General features: G+C 36.5%; 1 protein-coding gene across 1 annotated transcript in view; it reads left to right on the plus strand.

The window, feature by feature from the left end:
• The window catches only part of GRIA3 (glutamate ionotropic receptor AMPA type subunit 3), a 272552-nt gene that overhangs the window by 181625 nt on the left and 72261 nt on the right, over nt 1-18666 (plus strand). Inside the window, exons 6-10 of the mRNA XM_081278184.1 lie at nt 1561-1722; nt 4991-5158; nt 9399-9503; nt 10396-10503; nt 12378-12584. Of these exons, the coding sequence (XP_081134310.1) occupies nt 1561-1722; nt 4991-5158; nt 9399-9503; nt 10396-10503; nt 12378-12584 (750 nt within the window). The remainder of the gene's footprint in view (nt 1-1560; nt 1723-4990; nt 5159-9398; nt 9504-10395; nt 10504-12377; nt 12585-18666) is intronic.

Consider the following 18666-nt stretch of genomic DNA (forward strand, 5'->3'; position numbering starts at 1 on the left):
CTTTGTTGTTATCAGAAAAGAGGGGTGATTCTCAGTGATGCAAAACAAACTATTTGGCTCTTTGTCCAGTCTTTTTTGATTCATCACACTTATGAAAGGGAGAAGAAGGGGGCTGAAAGTAATAACTGAAAAAAAAACTGTTCAATTAAAATATTTTTGAAGACTACTTACTCATGTAAAGAAATATAAAAGGCAAGAAATGGAGGTGGAGTGGGTGGACAGACACACAAGGGGAGCTTCTAAATAGTGGTTACATACACATGTCAGTTTATAAATATTCATCACATACACACTTAAAGATATGTACATTCTTCTGTATTATTATACTTCAATAAAATGTTTTTACAATGCAAAAAAAGAAAACTTTAAAGAATTCATGGGGATTTTGGTAATACTGATATAAACATTTATCAAAACTCACTGAATGATACATTTAAAATTTGTGCATTATATTGGGTGTAAATGTTGCCTCAAAAAGAAAGAAAGAAAAATAACCGTATATAAACATTGAATTCTAGTTAGTGACCTGCATGCTGAAGTCTTTAAGAGTGAAGTATACTAATGTCTACAACTTATTATGAAAGAATTCCAAAACTAAAACAGATTTATGGATGGAGATGATAATATTAATAATAGAATCTGATGTTCACTGCATGTTTCTTTCAAAATTTCTGAATATTAAAATTTTTATATTAAAATACTTGGTGGAATCTACAGAATGGAGGCAGAGTTCTTCTCATTTCTTTATGAATAGAAACCTGGCTTCAGTCCATTAAGGGACTTAATGCATTAACAGCAAATGAAAGCAGGAGATACGTAGCCAACAGAATTAGCAGAAATTTCTGAGTGAAGTGTCCCAGATGACAGCAATACCCAATGGAGCTGGTGGTGCCCAGGTGGAGATGGCTTAGGTGTGAACCCTGGGGAGAGTACTTCAGGAAGATTAGGTGACAGAGACACCAGATGGTAACCAGAGCAAATTAAGAAGAAAGTAGTGAATGTTATACAGATGTCAAGACTCATTTGTGGACACATGTAAGACATACCCTGGGGTTTATACCATCATATACAACCAAGCTGTCCGTTTCACTCATTGGTATTTTTGTGAATCACAAGTGTCTAAAGTACTCATCACTAGAATCTGAAGCAATCTACTGTGTTTAGCACATTAAGCTGAAGAAAAGGTTTTTATAACCCTTGTTAGGGTTAAACTTGTTCAACATTTTCCAGTTTCATAAAGCATTATATTTTTATTAAAATAAGAAAAACTGAAAATATAGGTAAATGAAACAATATTTGCTTGAAGTTGTCACTTATGTTTGTCCATATAGCAGCTACACTAAATAAAGTCAGAGGCGCTAAAATGGAAAAATGCATATTTTCTCCATCATGTCTATTATTTCAGAAACCAAGAATTAGTTCCATATCCAAGGCTTTCTTCATTGCTAATATGCGACCCTAGAGAAGGAACTTTTAATTTCATCCTTAACACTTTAACAGATATGGTGAGTAGAAATACATAACCCTCACAATCATGATTTCCTTTCAATGTCTTTCCAGGGTTTTACTGACATTTTGCTGGAAAGAGTCATGCATGGGGGAGCCAACATTACAGGTTTCCAGATTGTCAACAATGAAAACCCTATGGTTCAGCAATTCATACAGCGCTGGGTGAGGCTGGATGAAAGGGAATTCCCTGAAGCCAAGAATGCACCACTAAAGGTAATGTTCCATGGCATGTAGAAACCTATGGCCAGCTTTTCAAAGCATTTCCATTTGGCCTATACATACTTATAGTCATCCTGTGATCAAGTGGTCTTCCCTTAGAAGTAATTCAAAGATGGAAAAAAAAAGAAAAAGAAAAACAGAAAACTGCAGGTGAAAACTAAATCTCCAAATAAAGAAGGTATAGATAATGAGATCTTTTCAAATCCAGTGTTCAGGAATAATTTAGCTTAATTTTTTAATGAATTTCATTTATAATATATTCATAATAATTTACGATATTATAAGAATCTGAACCAGGAAAAGGGCAAAGGCAGTGGGAATAGGTAAGGAAGATTGATAGTCTGAAACTGAAAATTACATTTTACATTATTTATGTGATTGCTTTGTATTAATAAATTCCATGAATCTCAGAACACCCAAGTGAATTATACTCTAATGCAGAGTATGTGTGTGTATGTATATGTATATATGTATATATGTATCTTGAACAGAAATGTTTCTTGCCTTCAAAGTATCTTTAAAAATAATTAGACTATCTAAGTTGCTCATTTTCACAAAATCAAGACAAGACTATTAAAATCAGAAAGTCATTCTTAAACTGCACAATTTTATGTGTTCCCCTATGGCTAGAAATCTTATTATTTAAAACTCTGGAATTAAAGCAGATAAATTAAGGGGAAATTATTCATGTTACACAAAAGATCCTTCAAATGTATTTTTAAGTAACTCATTCCCTCATTGTATTGGTTCAACTATGAAACTGACTTTAAATTCTTCCTTCTTGCTACAATGAAAGAATGTACCATGCTTGTAAAATAAGATGAGGGGTCAAGTAGAGTCAAGACCCTGCCCTAAAAAATGAAAGGGGGGAATCTCCTTTTTCATGTCAAGATACTCATCCTCACATCCTTTCCCTGTGGCAAGAATAAAAATGAACAGTAGGGAATATACACCAGAGAAGACAAACATTCTGTACCACCAGTGCAGATCCACCCTAAATGGGTTATATTTTGGAAATGTGAGTTAAACATAATTGTTCCATTCAGTTGTCATTTGCTAGTTAAGTGGTACCTCATGGTTTTAGTGATTATTATATGCCAGACTTTTCCAAAACAGCTCGTTTTTAAAATATTCTGCCCTGTGACCAGATCATGTGTCTTAATTTGGTTCAGTAAATATGACCACAATCCCAATGTGGAATCCTGTGTAATTAAACATTTTATAATGTACTAAGTTGGTATTTATCCCCCTACTCCATTTAGGTGAACTTATACAAATTCAGATTTTCATTAAACTGCCTATGGTACTGCTTTAGGACTCTTATATATATCAGGTAATAGAACAATGAAATTCATTTACTCAATACTGTAGGGGATGCCTAGATTGTTCCAGGCACTGTGTTAGGTACAAGAAAATGGACAAAGGTAAAAAACTCGAAAAAAAGATACTGCAGAGAAGTTTATTCCAGCTCTGAACTTGTAGAAAAGAGAAGACAATCTCAGTTCTGGATTATCCATCAATAATATCTGAAAAATACAATGTAAGCTTCCAGAACCAGCTGAGAAGAAACGTTCAGGTTTATAAGTAAAACCCTTCTGGAATGGTTGAATAGAGTGTTATAACTTTCATATTATTTCTGCTTAGTACTACTTGAATTAGACAAAAATCCTACTTTAAAAATTGGTGTACAATGAATATGCCACAGTGAAACCCACAAATCTGTATAATTAATATGTATCAATAAATGTGTAAATATTTCTATACATTTAGAAGAGCTCAGAAAGATATTTGTCATAGTTCAAAATGGTCATATTACAGGGAATAATGAAAATGTTTTATTATTATTGTGTAAGTCAGTGATATATAATAAAATGGGACAAGCAGCTAAACATGAAAACTGATGTACAATATTTTTGATTAGGAAATAAAATTGTCTAAAGTTAACAATTGTCCTAATGCTGAATTTAGCCTATATTTTATAAATGTTTCTTCTTATGACTGTCTTTTTTTTTTGGAGGGGCACATTCTAGTGCATGGGTAAGTAGAAACTGAATAAAGTCAAAAATTAAATAGCTCTTTTGGAATGGCTTGGGAAGGAATTAAGATTGCTGACAATTTATGCAGTTGACTGGAAAGAAAATCACCACTATGCTGCCTTTGTGTACTGCAAGGATGGGCAGGCAGACACAAAGATTTTTCTTCATGAAAGAACATAATGCCCCTGCTATAGTCATACTTGATGTTTACTTCTGAAAGAAAAGTAACATGAGAAAAGTCAGAAAAGTAAATTGATAGTTATAAAGGCACAATATATTCACTCCCAATTGTATTTGGACATTCTATATAGAGAGAATTCCCTCTAGGACATTTTCTTACATTTAAAAAAAGTCAACAGAATTTTATATTCTACCAGTATATGTCACCCCTGCAAAACAGGGGCCAACTTATTTTAATCATACTTTGTTGATCCATTTAATGAAAATGCATCCACCATTTCAAATTGCAAATAATCAAATCCCTTGTATTAAGACACTGGCCTCATCCCAAATTGAGCATATCAACATATCCAAGAAGAAGAAAATAAGTGTTCTTGCCTGAAAGAGGTAATATCATAAAGTATTGCCTACAAATTGTCAACGTTATCAGATTTAAAACTCAATAACAATTGTAATTTTCTACAATTGAAAACCAGCTTTGGTCTTTGCTACCCCCCAGGAAACAAAAACTGATTTATTGCTGGCCAGAGGTCCTAGCTTGCTGGAAACATGGACCAGACAGAAATGATTAATGTTTTCCTCCAAATTAATTTCAAGCTGTCTAATATAGCTATTTCCATTTTCCCCTAAGTAAACACCAGATCTGAATTTTCTATTACAAACAGCAATAACCCATTCTTGCTTTAGGATATGCTGTTTCCTCTCCAATCTATACATGCCATCCTTTAACTTCACAAGCATTTCTTTCCCCATAAAGGACCTGGCCTTTTAGTAGTCACTCACTCAATATGAAACACAGTATTGAGGCAAGAGAGAGATTCCCTTGAGCAATTTAATCTTAATAATCTTAACACAAGCACACATGTGGTAAGAAGCATCATTCTAGAATGAATCAAAGTCAGGCTTGCCCACAGAGATCTCTTGACTCAAATAATTAGGATAACTTGTAGAGCAAGAGGTGGAGACAAATGGAAATTGTAAGGAACAAGGCAAGTTTTGAGGATGTCATTTGTCATGATGTCTTATTTTCCATGCATCCATTTTAGTATACATCTGCGTTGACACACGATGCAATACTGGTCATAGCAGAAGCTTTCCGCTACCTGAGGAGGCAGCGAGTGGATGTGTCCCGGAGAGGCAGTGCTGGAGACTGCTTAGCAAATCCTGCTGTGCCCTGGAGTCAAGGAATTGATATTGAGAGAGCTCTGAAAATGGTAAAGACCATAATGGGCTAGTGGGCTGGAGGGGCCTTACAAAAAGACACAAAAAGAGGAGAGCTGCCCCTCTAATCCCAGTGGCTCAGGTGGCTGAGGCAGGATTGCAAGTTCAAGGCCAGCCTCAGCAACTTAGTGAGGCCCTAACCAATTTAGGGAGAACCTGTCTCCAAACAAAAAATAAAAATGACTGTTGGTGTTAACTCAGTGGTAAAGCATCTCTGGGTTCAGTTTCTAGTACCAAAAAAAAAAAAAATGAGACCACAGTTTTTAAAAATGCCACACTAAAAGGAATAGGACTAGAGACACAGAAAGGATGAACATGGGTATTTATTCACCCAAATCTAGAACCCTAAAAGTAGGAGGTTCTACCTTAAAGTTTGAAAAAATGGTAAATTGGGGTCAAATGAATTTTGAATAGCAAACAGAACTTGGTACCCTCAAAAGTTATGGAATGAATATGCAAATAACTTCCATAATTCAAGCCTTCCAGAAATATGACATTCCTCAGTGAGACTTGTACATTTTATAAGATTGTTCCTAACTTCAAGATAGACGTGACAAAGGACAATGGCATCCTCAGGCTCATCCAACAAATTATTAACCTGAATAGACTGAGAAACTGAGCCAGTGTGATAGTATTTCTGTTGTCAAAAAGAACACTTATACTATTCTACATGGTGGAATGCAGGAACATGATACATTTCTAGACCTACTTAAGAGGCTTTTGACCAATGCTGCAAAGAAAAAGCCTAAAGAAAAGTACAAGGAATCAATGGATAGACAGTCAAATAGGTCACTTGTTTTTAGTATTTACTGGGTAGGAGATCATTTAAGGCTTCAAGCAGTGTCCTTTGAACAGATTCCATTATTTACACTAGGAGCAGCATCACCCATTCATTGCAGCTTTCCAAGCAAGAGCTCTTTCCTGAATATTTTGCTTTATCGCCTGCCACATGTGCCTGCATACATTAAAATGAGCCTTCAAGAGTACAAGAATCTCTTATTTCTACCTAATTATCCTGATGTTTGGGACATCCAAATGAACAAAGAGATAGGCAATGATAAGATAATTCTGTGCACAGCCCAGCAACGAAGAATTTGTAGCGGCCTCATAACGTACATCATTTTGTGTAGTTGGCTCTCTTGCTGCCACCTTCAATTTGCCAAGTTGGAAGCATTCAATCAAAAGGGGTTAGTAGCCCCTGTGTCTCTCTCCAAGAAAGAGATATGACTCATTCTCCCATCATGCAGATTTTTATGTCATTATGTCAGTTCCCTAACAAATGCCCTAAGTGTAGTTTTATGGAGGTAGCACTGCACAATTTTGAAGAGCAGTTAATTAAATTCAACCTCCATAGCAGTTACAAGATTTGTATTGTCAGGTGAAACATAATGATGAGTGAAATATAAAACTCCCTCAGAGTGAATCAAAAGGAGTTTTCATCAACAAAGGCTCAAGAGACAAGAGCCAGCATCTCCAATTGACTGCCCATTCATGACACAAACAACTACCTTCCCCAAATAGAAAACTGACCACCATAATGAAGGATAATAAGTTAATTTGTTTAGAAGAAAATGAGTTGCTCATACAATTATACATAAATGTTCCTGCAGGTCTAACTTACTGATAAATCTCCATCTATAAGCCAGGCAAGTAACCTTCCTCCCCAGGCCTTAATGACTCAAAGCACTCAACCAGAAGGATCCTTCTCCTCTCTTTTATAGGCCAGCCTCTTTCTAATGCTCCAAAGAGTCTCAAAAGCATCAACATTTCCCAAAAGTAGACAGTGCTTCAGTAAAATTGCACTATTCAGGAGGTCTGCAAGTGAGGCTAGTCTGAAGCATTAAATGTTTTATTGCATTAAAAGAAATCTCTTTTTACTTGAGTTAATTAAAAGTGAGATTGCATTATGCAAAAACATCCCTCATTGTGACTAGCACATAGTTATTTCTCAATAAATCATTCTCTTCCTTGAAAGAAATCTGGCAAACAAAATCATTGTCTGATAGAGGACCCTAAGGGGCCTATTTTAATGAATATATAAGCATGCCACTCATTCAGTAAATATTTATTAAGCACCTATGACTATGTATCAGGCTTAATATTAGTATGCAAACTTGAGAAGAAAGGAGGGGAGCTCACGTTTAAATTGTTAATATGTAAACAAATTCTTTAAAATATCTTAAAGCCACTGGCTTTTGCACAGTCTACTGAGATATCTATCACAGAGTCTAAGTCATTTGAATACAAATTTATGGAACACCTGCTCTATCTCAGGCACTGTCTTAGTTGCTGAGAACAGGAAAAAAGAATGACTGTCATCTTGGGGTACTTCCTAAATAGGAGGGGAGCCAGAAATACATGGGTGATTAAATTAAGTTCTATGCAGGGTGCTATGGATTAAAGAAGGGATCCCACATGGTGGGAAAGTATAACTGACATTGAATACCAGACCACCAAACATTTGAATCATGAGGTCTGGAATGTTTTAGACAAAATTTCAACTGAACAATTCATAAATCCCATGCAGATAAGCTGAATCTTTAGAAATATACAATTTTCAATGAAACTTGAAGCCCATGGTATTTTTCAGTAATGAAAGATTTTCTTAGTAAGTTTCTTTGCCATTGCCTCTGCCCTGCCTAACTCCTCTCCTACAATTTAGATGCTCAAAATGGAATATAAAGAGTTCATCATGCATTGCAATATTTGTCACTCCTACTCTAACTGAAAAAGTAATTTCTACTTCGACAAAGTTCCTCTTCTTTAACCAGAAGTGTAACGTCACCCTTTTTTGCAGGCACAGGTTGACAACAGTGCTTAGGTTTGTTGCATCAGATAGGCATTCATCTTGTTTCCAATTACTCACATTGTAGCACTTCTCTTTCAACAAGAATTCCATAGACTACTACCAGTAAGCAAGCTCCCTTCCCTTTAAAAAAATGTTCCCTAATATTTGAGATCAATTTTCCCTTCTGCAGCACAAACCTATTATCACCTTCTTAGCAGTTTCTCATTTTCTCTAAATGAGGGGGGAAGTTATTCTATCCTTTTATCCTGAGAAAATAAAACAGATTCTCTTTCTTTAAAGCAAAGTTTTGACCCTTACTCATGAGATGAGTAATGCAAGTGGTTAACAGTAATGACTCATATCTATAAAGGGTCTTTCATCCAGTGTCCCCATACTGTAAAAACAACTAAGGAACTCTCTTCACTTAATAGGAGTGGCCTCTTATTAGTTCAAAATAATGGGGCTGGGGTTATGGCTCAGTGGCAGAGCGCTTACCTAACATGTGTGAAGCACTGGGTTCAATCCTCAGCACCACATATAAATAAATAAATAATAAGGTCCATTGACAACTGAAAAAATTTTTTTTTTAAAATAACGTGCTCAGGCCAAGGAAATATTGTAGCTTAAATGTGCATTTGACATCCCAAGCAGGAGTTCATATTTCTAATACCTATGATTTTCTAGTGCCTCATATTCTTGAACCCCTAGACTTAACAATGGTCATAGGTTAAATAAGAGGAAAAGCTTATTCCTGACACTGTGTATAACTGGTAAATATATAACCCTCTCCAGAAACAACTAAATTCATTTTAATAATAATTAATATAATTAGCATGCATAGCAATGCTTACTATGTGCCAGACACTGATCTAAGCATTACATATGCATAACTCATTTAACCCTCCCAAAAACTACTAAGATTTCCCATTTTACAGATTAGGACACTGAGGTTTAAAAAAAACATTAAGAAATGTGCCCCTGAATCATCCAATTAGTAAGTTGTGGTGCTAGATGAATTCAAGGTTTTCAAAGTCCATGTTATTGAAACAAAACTTTATTCAGATATTGGAAATACTAAGATACAGCCATCAGACTCAAGGAACTCATGATTTAGAAGAATGCATTAACCTAGTTCAGGGAGTAGCCTGAAGAGTATTCTTAAGAGGAAGGGACTAATGGAAATGTCAAGTCCTTGAAAAACTGGTGGTAGAGCTCTCACTCACTCACATCCACACCAAACTTTATAACTAAAAGCCATACTGAGAAAATACTGCAGAGGAATTGAAGATCTGTATAGACTTGATCTGGTGGATAGAGCACAATGACTCAGAATAGAAATTCTCTAAGATTTCAAAATTTGTCAGTGGACCTCATCCCAGAGACCTATAAGGCAATAAGGCAGTGGTACTTTAAATTTTCGTACTTTTTTTTTTCCTTTTTGCCAGGTGCAAGTACAAGGAATGACTGGAAATATCCAATTTGACACTTATGGACGTAGGACAAATTATACCATTGATGTGTATGAAATGAAAGTCACTGGCTCTCGAAAAGTAAGTAACCAAAACAGACATCCAGAGAAAAAGTCTCTTAGGAGGTGACACTAGTCAGATGCAAAGAAATAGGTGTTAGGAAACAGACACAAAACAAATTCCCACACATCATTTTTGCCCTTCCATCCCATGAGGAGTATAGATAAAATGCACACGTTGCTTTGTAATCAGAATGATACTTTTTTTTCATTTTAAAAGGAGGATTTCACTCTGAGGCTGGTCCTGTAAAAGTGATAGACTCACAAGTTATTAACTGCTTCCTACAATAAAGGGACAGAATCACAAATTTCATAGCATGTTTTTATTTAAACAGAAACTTCCAAAGTACATGTCGTCTCAGGAAAAATAGTAATAATAGAAAAATGGGTCTCCTTCTATTTTTCCAACTCACCTACCAAAAGGATTCTGGAAAAGTACCTTTCTCTATAGCTGAACTTTACATGATCAAATTTGCTTCTATCTTACTAATAGTTGAACTGAGAAGGAAGCAGGAATTTAGTAGATATTTAATAAAACCTCAGAATATAAAATATTTAGCATCATGTCTAAAAGATAATCACTGATTTCCCATCCCTACCTTCCAGCTTTCCTATGATTTGAAACAAAGGATTTTTCTGCTTCAGGAATTTAAAGGGGGGTAAGGCCAATTATCCTACAATGGGATAAATTATGTCATATAATATCAGAGTGAGATGGAGGTGGAAACCCCCAGGACAGTACATCTGTGCATCTGTGTTGGAGTCCTTGTAGGACAAAGGAAAACAGGACATCAATCCTTGTAAAAGTCAAGCTACTAAAAAAAAAAGTTTCATTTTACAATAGCACTTGAACTTCATGCAGTACTTTTTGAGTGAAAAACAGGCACCCAAGTCAAATGTCTGCTCTGTTGTAGGCTGGCTACTGGAATGAATATGAAAGATTTGTACCCTTCTCAGATCAACAAATCAGCAATGACAGTGCATCATCAGAGAACCGGACCATAGTTGTGACTACCATTCTGGTAAGTGTGAACAAAGAATAGGTAGGCTTTCTGTACATTAAGACATCTGCTTCCTATAAAGTATCATTTAGCCAATGGAAAAAATGTAAAGAGTTCAAGTAGTGAAAACTTCCAACAGGGCAGATCAGGAAACCCTCACAGTATTTTTGCCATGATGATGACTAGCATGCAATTTTTAAAAAGAAAGAATAAGAATAATTCAGAACAAGTTCAGATATCATTCAACTCCTTTGCCCTATCACACTCCCATAGGACTGATGCTTCATCTGGACTTGAAATCTAATTCTTCATTGTGGGGGAGGCAGCATTGTGTAGACGAGAGAGTACATTGGGGTTCTAATATTAGAACTCTTGCTAACCTCTGTAATCGTGCAAGTCACAACTTCTCTGAGCTTCAGGTTGTTGTTGTTTTTTAATACAAAGAATAGGTATAATAGCAATCTCCTATGCATGTAATAAGACCATTTCAAAGCACAATTCACCACATTAAAGTTTTCCACAATGAGCTGGGGCTGTAGCTCAGCAGTAGAGCACTTGCGTAGCATGCGTGAGGCACTAGGTTCGATCCTCAGCACCACATATAAATAAATAAATAAATAAATAAATGGTTCTGGGGTTGTGGCTCAGTGATATAGCACTTGCCTCACATGTATGAGGCACTGGGTTCGATCTCAACACCACATAAAAATAAATAAATAAAGATATTGTGTCCATCTACAACTAAAAAAAAACTAAAAAAAGATAAGTAAAGGTATTATGTCCATCTACAACTAAAAACAAATTATTTTTTTAAAAAAGTTTTTCACAACATTCAAAACACTATTAAGATGATGTGAGATAGTTAGAAGGGAGATCACTGGAGTAGAGGAAGGGGACTGATTGATTGAGAGGGAGGGAGAAGGGATGACAAAAGGGAGGAACAGTGGAATGAAATTGACCAAACTATGCTATGTACATGTGTGAGTATGCCACAGTGAATTTCACCTTTATGTGTGTGTGTGTGTGTATGTGTGTGTGTGTATGTGTGTATATATATGTATATATAAAGCACTAATTTTAAAAACTCTAAATAAATAGAAGGAAGACCAGTAGAGTAGAGGAAGGGTATGGGAAGGGAGGATGGGAGGGGAAAAAGGAAGTACTGGGGACTAACATGGAGCAAATTATATTCCATATTGTATGATTACATCAAAATGAGCCCAAATATTATATATAATATGCAAATAAAACATGCGAGATAGTATTCTTGATTAATTTTTAAATGTTTTTCCTAAAAGCTGGCTTGTTTTCATTAGAAACCTGGGTTAGAAACAAGTATGGCACTAGGTATGAAAGTCTAATTAGCTGAACATAGACTTGGCTGAAGTTGACCTTTCATTTAAACATATATATCAAATACTCACTTTGTCCTAGGTACTGTACTAGGCCCTGTGGATAGAAAAATGAATAAGCCATAGACTCTCATCTTCCAAAGATCACAGTATGTTTCTATGACTTGGCCCATATGAATGTGGTTCCTACCTGAGAAATCAAAGGAAGTTCACTTTCATGTAACTAAGGGAGATACCTCTGCCCAATTTGACTAAATCAAAGACTTTACCAGTGAAAACTAGTCCTTCTTTCAAACTCTCAAAAAGAACTTAAATCTTTCTCTACTTCCTTAAATCATTAGTTAAGGACTCCAAGGAATATGTGATCCAATGAATAGTCAATTGAGGCTCTTTTGCTTATTAAATGGAAAAAAAAAAAGAAGAAAGCCCTTTTTCACACACCAAACCTCAAAAGCTACAGAGGGAAAAAAATAATTACTACATTTACCATGTCTTAGAAAAATGTATAGGAGTAATCATTTGATCTCCTTTTTATATCCAAAGGAATCACCATATGTAATGTATAAGAAAAACCATGAGCAACTGGAAGGAAATGAACGATATGAAGGCTATTGTGTAGATTTAGCCTATGAAATAGCCAAGCATGTAAGAATCAAATATAAATTGTCTATTGTTGGTGATGGGAAATATGGCGCAAGGGATCCTGAAACTAAAATATGGAACGGCATGGTTGGAGAGCTTGTCTATGGGGTAAGTATTTTTCAACTCTGTTTGCATTAAACTCTATACTTTTCAATTAAGAAAGAAGATAGGAGATTTAATCTCCAATTGCAACATTTTTGCAACTGTTTAGCTTTCATAAAATCTGTAAGAAGAATGTTTTCTTCTAAAGTTGAAGTCTGGCTGTGGATATAGCCCAGTGGTAAGAGCAATTGCCCAGCATGTATGAGGCACTGGGTTTAATCCTCAGGACCACAAAAAAACATAGTTGAAGTCTGTAAAGGTAGTTCATCAAAAGTAATCTTTTAGGTAACAAGATTATTCTACTAAAAGAAAAGTAGAATTGGGGAATTTTATTTGGCAACATTAAGCACGACCTGCCCTCTATTGAAAATCTATTCCTTCTGTGTTCCCCATCTCAGACAGCAGAATCACTTAACCATGTAGTTGCCTAAGCAACTTTGCCTAAGCAACTCCACCAGCTTTCCTCATCATTCCCTTCATATCTGGTCAGTAACCATATATGAATTTTTTTTTCTTTTTTCTTTGTTTCTTTTTATTTATTTACTTACTTACTTATTTTTGGTGTGTGTATGTGTGGTAGGGATTGAACCCAGGGGCACCAACCCTAACCCTTTTATTTTTATTTTGAGACAGGATCTTGCTAATTTGCTTACGGCCTTGGTAAGTTGCTGAGGCTGGCTTTGAACTTGTAATCTTCCTGCCTCAGCTCCTAAGCAGCTGGGATTACAGGTGTACATCACTGTACCAAGTTGAATTCTCATTTTAAATCTCTCAAATCTAAATACATCCTTCATCGCCCACTATCATCACATTAGCTAAGATTTTTTTACTGATTCTCAGTCACTTAACTGTTACCCTTACCTCTGTTTTTATAAATCAGATTTCCACATTATTATAATTTCTTACCTTAAAAATCAGAATAAAACTCAGATTCTTTAGCATGGAAAATAAGGCATTTCATAGTCTAGCACCCACCTACCTCTCTAGCTTCATCTTTTACACTTTCCCCTTCACACATTCCAGCTCCAGCAAAGTATGTGCTGTTCTCTTCATATACTTGAGCTCTACTCAGGGTATATCTGGAAATACATATGCCTCTCTTCAATCAGCTACCACCAGCTACTCATCCTCTAGAACTCAGATATGATACCTTTTTCAAGAAGCCTTCCCTAATCTGACCTATGCACCTGCAGTTTGGGTTAGGTGTCCCTAATTTTTGTTTCCTTCTAGTACTTTTTGTATTCATATAGTACTTCTAAACTTGTACTGTAATGATCAACTTACAAGTTTACCTGTCCTACTAGACTATGAACTATTTAAGGACATAAGACATATCTTATGCATTTCAACATCCCAGAGCCTGGAGCATAGAATTTAAATAAATACTTGAATGAATGAACAGAATGTCTCTACCAAGTGTTTGGCCTAGGGCCAAGTGCAAAAGAATACTGATAATTAAAGCTTTTTAGAGGGGCACAGTGGTATCCTCAGAGCTCCTCAGTGACTTAGTTTTAAATGGTTTTAGCCTCTGATTGGAATCTTAGGCAGCCCAATGAGGCACAAGAACTGCCCATTAGGTAAACAAGTCACTAGGGAACTAATACAATTGCAGGCAGAGGCAATGATTGGTCCCTATATAGACAACACATAAGGAAAAGACAAAGGAATATAACGGGTAGGCAATACTAAGTCCTAGATGATTTGAAGCAAACATATAGGTTATCTATAGGACTGAGGTTTAGGAAAAGGACTTGGGGCTTGAGATGGGAACCAATGAGAATAAGGTGTAGCTCTCCAATCATAAAAGCATACTGGGGTCACTAAGTCTTTGGAACAGCCCTTTGGGAAGAAGTACAAAGGCAAAAGCTCATTTCTAAAAATAAGGGCACAGAAAGGGATCTAAGATTTAAAATGAGACTGGGCCCCAGTTATCAAAACTGGGGCACCATCCTCTAGCCATATAAGCAGCAAGGCAAACTGATCCTCATTCTCCATCTATGGGGCTGGAACCAATCATGTCTTAAGTCAAGGTTGGTCCTAAGAACTGGCACAAGACTGAGTTATAGATGAAATCCAAGTGATCCAACGAGTGAAAAAGAGAAAATCTAATTCCAGAGAGAGATGAACAAGGGGCAAATCACCTGACATGATTTCTGAGGACCCTAAGGAGCTATGAGCCATCTTGACACAGCTCTAACCTCTCACTTTACCATTTAGTAATAAGGACTTCTCTTTCTGGTTCTTCTCCCCAATACTCAAGATCCAAGAGATCTTTCCTTGCTTACAGTTCACCTTTGCACTTAGTACATTCCCTGCTACATAGTAAAAAGTCACTTTTTTCTTTTAATGAATGAATAGCTGACAAAAGTGATGCCTGGGAAACAATCATGTATTATTATCATCATCACATGTAAGTTAATCCTCATAATGCACTTCTGAGGAAAGTGCCTTTATTAACCTCCTTCTACATGTGAGAGAATTAAGGCTGAGAGTGAAGTCACATGCACAAAACCAAACAGCCTGTAGTGACTATTTTAGTTGGTCAGGCTGTTGTAATAAAATAGCTTAGAGTAGTGCCTTAAAAACAACAGATACATTTACAATTCTGGAGATGTGAAAGTTCAAAATCAAGGCATATTTCTTTGTCTGGTGAGAGTCCACTTTCTGGCTCATAGATTGCACGTTCTTACTGTGTTCTTACATGGTGAAAAGAGTGAAAGGTCTCTTAAGCATCTTTTCTAGGGGTATTGATTTAATTCATGAGCTCTCTGCCCTATGACCTAATAAATTCCTAGACCCCATTTTCTAATAACATCACCTCCGGGGTTAGAATTTCAACATGTGAATGGAGAAGACACAAACATTCTGATCATAGCAATGACAAAATGATTTGAACCCTGAACTTTTATTATGAAGGACGTGTGCTTTAACCATTACATGATAATGTCCAATAGCCAAAGTGTTGTCTCAGACCTATCTCATCCTAAAAGACACTTGAAAATTATTAAAAAGGCATTTGGTGTCTTAGCCATTCTGGAGAGACTTTTTTTTGGTCGTAGCAGATGGCAAGACATTTAGGGTGTCAGTTTCCACTGGCCCCAGGGTACCTGAGTTTCATGAGTTCTACCAGCTCATCAAAACTAAATGGCCAGAGCTCACTGGTATCTCAAAAGAAACCTGTCACACTCTGTAAATAGATCAGAGCCCTTCTAGCATTGAGCAAGACGTTATACACAGTGATGTAGAGCAAAGCAGATTTTCTGACATTGTCTAGACAAAGACCAGCTTTCTCAGTGGGTTTTGATTTCTCCTCTGGCATGTCCTCTGTGCTACACTCATTTAATCTACACATATTTCTTCTTTTTCCCAATTCATCTACTTGTCAGTGAGGGAGCTTGAGAACTACAGAGGCTTTTATTTGTTTAGTCATTCACATGCCACCTCTTCACTTTTGAAAAGGTAAAAATTCTGGAGGAAACTTCCAATCTTTTCTCTCCAGTTCTTTCTAATAAAGACAGAAATGTCCTCCTCCTTCCCTGATACAGAACAAGCCTCTGATGCTTTCTGGGATTATAACACAAGGCAAATTCAGAGAAGTGACAGCAAACCAAGCCATTGGAGTCAACAGCCAAATTCTACTTTCCTTTAAAACCTGTGGCTCTGAAAAATAGATATTCATATCATGCTTGGAGTGAGCTTTCTGTTAGGGAGGATGATCTCATAATCTAAATGTGTCTTCATCCTCATTTAGAAGTTTTAATCTTTTGGCATTGGGAAATTTTCAACTTCTCTATCAATGATAGAAAGGGAGAAACATGAAAACACAGGCTTTCATTTCTGGCAGGACTGACCTCTTGTGGCTTGCAAGTTATTTAAGAAGAAGAAGGGCAGAAAGCCCCTAATGATTTCTCAGACTGCTTAATGAGCAAAAGGATGGAGAATAGGGAACTATGTCTTTCAGTGAACATAAAAACTACACAGATAGGCATTGCTTTATCCTTAGGGTATTTCCTCTTTTGCTTTTAGTATGTAAAACAGATCAGAGCAGGAAAAATGAAGGAAGCTTTGCAAAAGACATTTCAGTATCTGCCATAAAGTGTCAAGAAAGAGTGAAAATGAATTAAATTTGTTAAAGAATAAAGAAGTCAATCAGCCTCTTCTCAGATGATTCCTAAATAGGCTTTTTTTTCCCCTCTAAACCAATTCAAATCAAAGTCAATGTTGGGGCTATTTTTGAAACAAACGTCAGTAGGACACAATGTATCCCATTATGTAAGCCCTTCAGAACACTATGGACTTGAAACTGTCCACCTGCTTTTAGCAGTTTTGATTTTGAGCTGCATGTCTGTAACACTGCCACATGGTAATTGTCCCAGCTCAAATGGCTTACAGACCACAAGGTTTTATGGCTCCCAAATAGCAAGTGTTTTAAGAGGGCATTTTAAAAGAGCATTTTGTTGCTAGCAGGGCTCTTAAACTTTCTTTAGCCTAACTTTTCATTCACTTTACACATGACTATGGGGACAAGTTAAGAATGGACGTTAAACAAGGAGAGAAATGAATTACAGTAGATGGGGTAGAGAGAGAAGATGGGAGGGGAGGGGAGGGGGGATAGTAGGGGATAGGAAAGATAGCAGAATACAACAATTACTAATAGGGCATTATGTAAAATTGTGGATGTGTAACTGACGTGATTCTGCAATCTGCATTTGGGGTAAAATTGGGAGTTCATAACCCACTTCAATCTAATGTATGAAATATGATATGTCAAGAGCTTTGTAATGTTGTGAACAACCAATAAAAAAAAGAAATGCAAAAAAAAAAAAAGAATGGACGTTAGACTTGCATATTGGGCAAACTAGGAAACTAAAGCCTGATGGAAGACAGGGAGATTTTGACAAGATCACAAAATAATGTGGCCTGGAAACTCAAGTTTCATGATTCCTGGTCTAGTGTTCTGTCAACCAGGTCACACTGGCTGCATTCACTAAACTTGTCAAATTTTGGGAATATTGATGAGGTATCAATCAGAGACAGTATCCCTGCCTGGCCTTGGGAGTTTATAATCTAGATGGATCAAGAAATTTTCTATCCATGATGCCCATTATTTATCTGGGACCTCTATGATAAAGTAATACAAACCTCTGTTTATCATTTAAAATAGTTGAAAACCCAAAGTAGATATATGGGGTTTCTACCCTTAGAGAGGAGATATGACCTAACAAAAACAAAGGCAGGAAAAGAAATTGTGGCCCTATCTAATTAAGAAGACACCTCCCAGTGAACAGCTGCCATATTACCTGTGTTCCTAGCACCTAGAATTAAGAATAAAATGGAGGGATGTTGCTTTTGGAAAGACCAGACTGCCCTGATTGGTTCCTCCGACTTACAAGTTAGCAGTGAGCTTAAGGATGGATAAAGGGTTGAGAGAGTGGTTGATTTCAGGTCACATTCCCTGGGTGTCCCCAGACTCCTTCACACTCCCAGAACAAATGGCAATTCTACAGATACTATTTGTACTGACATTTCTCTGCCTACAAGAAATTATCTCTTAGGTTGTCACCATCCTAAGATAGATTCATTTGCCATTAAAAAAGGCATAAAGTCGATCTGTCATTCCAGCTAAAAGGCAGAGAAGCAAGGGTCCAGTAACAGATACCGTATATTCTCTTCTATTCTTCAGGCAATGAAACTGGGCTTTGGCAGAAGGGCTGATGATTTGATAAAAGTTCCCCCTCCCCTTCAAATGATGCATATTAACTCAGGAAGGAGTATTAATGACACATGGAAACCTGCCATTCTGAGCAGAGAGGATGGGAAAATATTTCCTACCAAATTTTGTCTCACGGAGCCTTCATCCAGCTCCAGGAAAATTTTTTTTATCTTCACTTTGTCTTTAACTCTCTTAGCTCTCCAAGGACAAGAAGTCCTTATCAATAGATCCAGACTGGGACATCTGTTCTGGATAAAGAAATGAGGAGATCCTGTTGTGATGCTGCTTGTTATTGCACAGATTTAAATAGACCTCATCCCTTTCTCCAGATCTCAATAATCACAAGCAGTAAATATCCCATAGAGTACAAGCCAA

This window comes from Spermophilus citellus, assembly GCF_964194105.1.
Source record: "Spermophilus citellus genome assembly, chromosome: X".
NCBI lineage: Eukaryota > Metazoa > Chordata > Mammalia > Rodentia > Sciuridae > Spermophilus > Spermophilus citellus.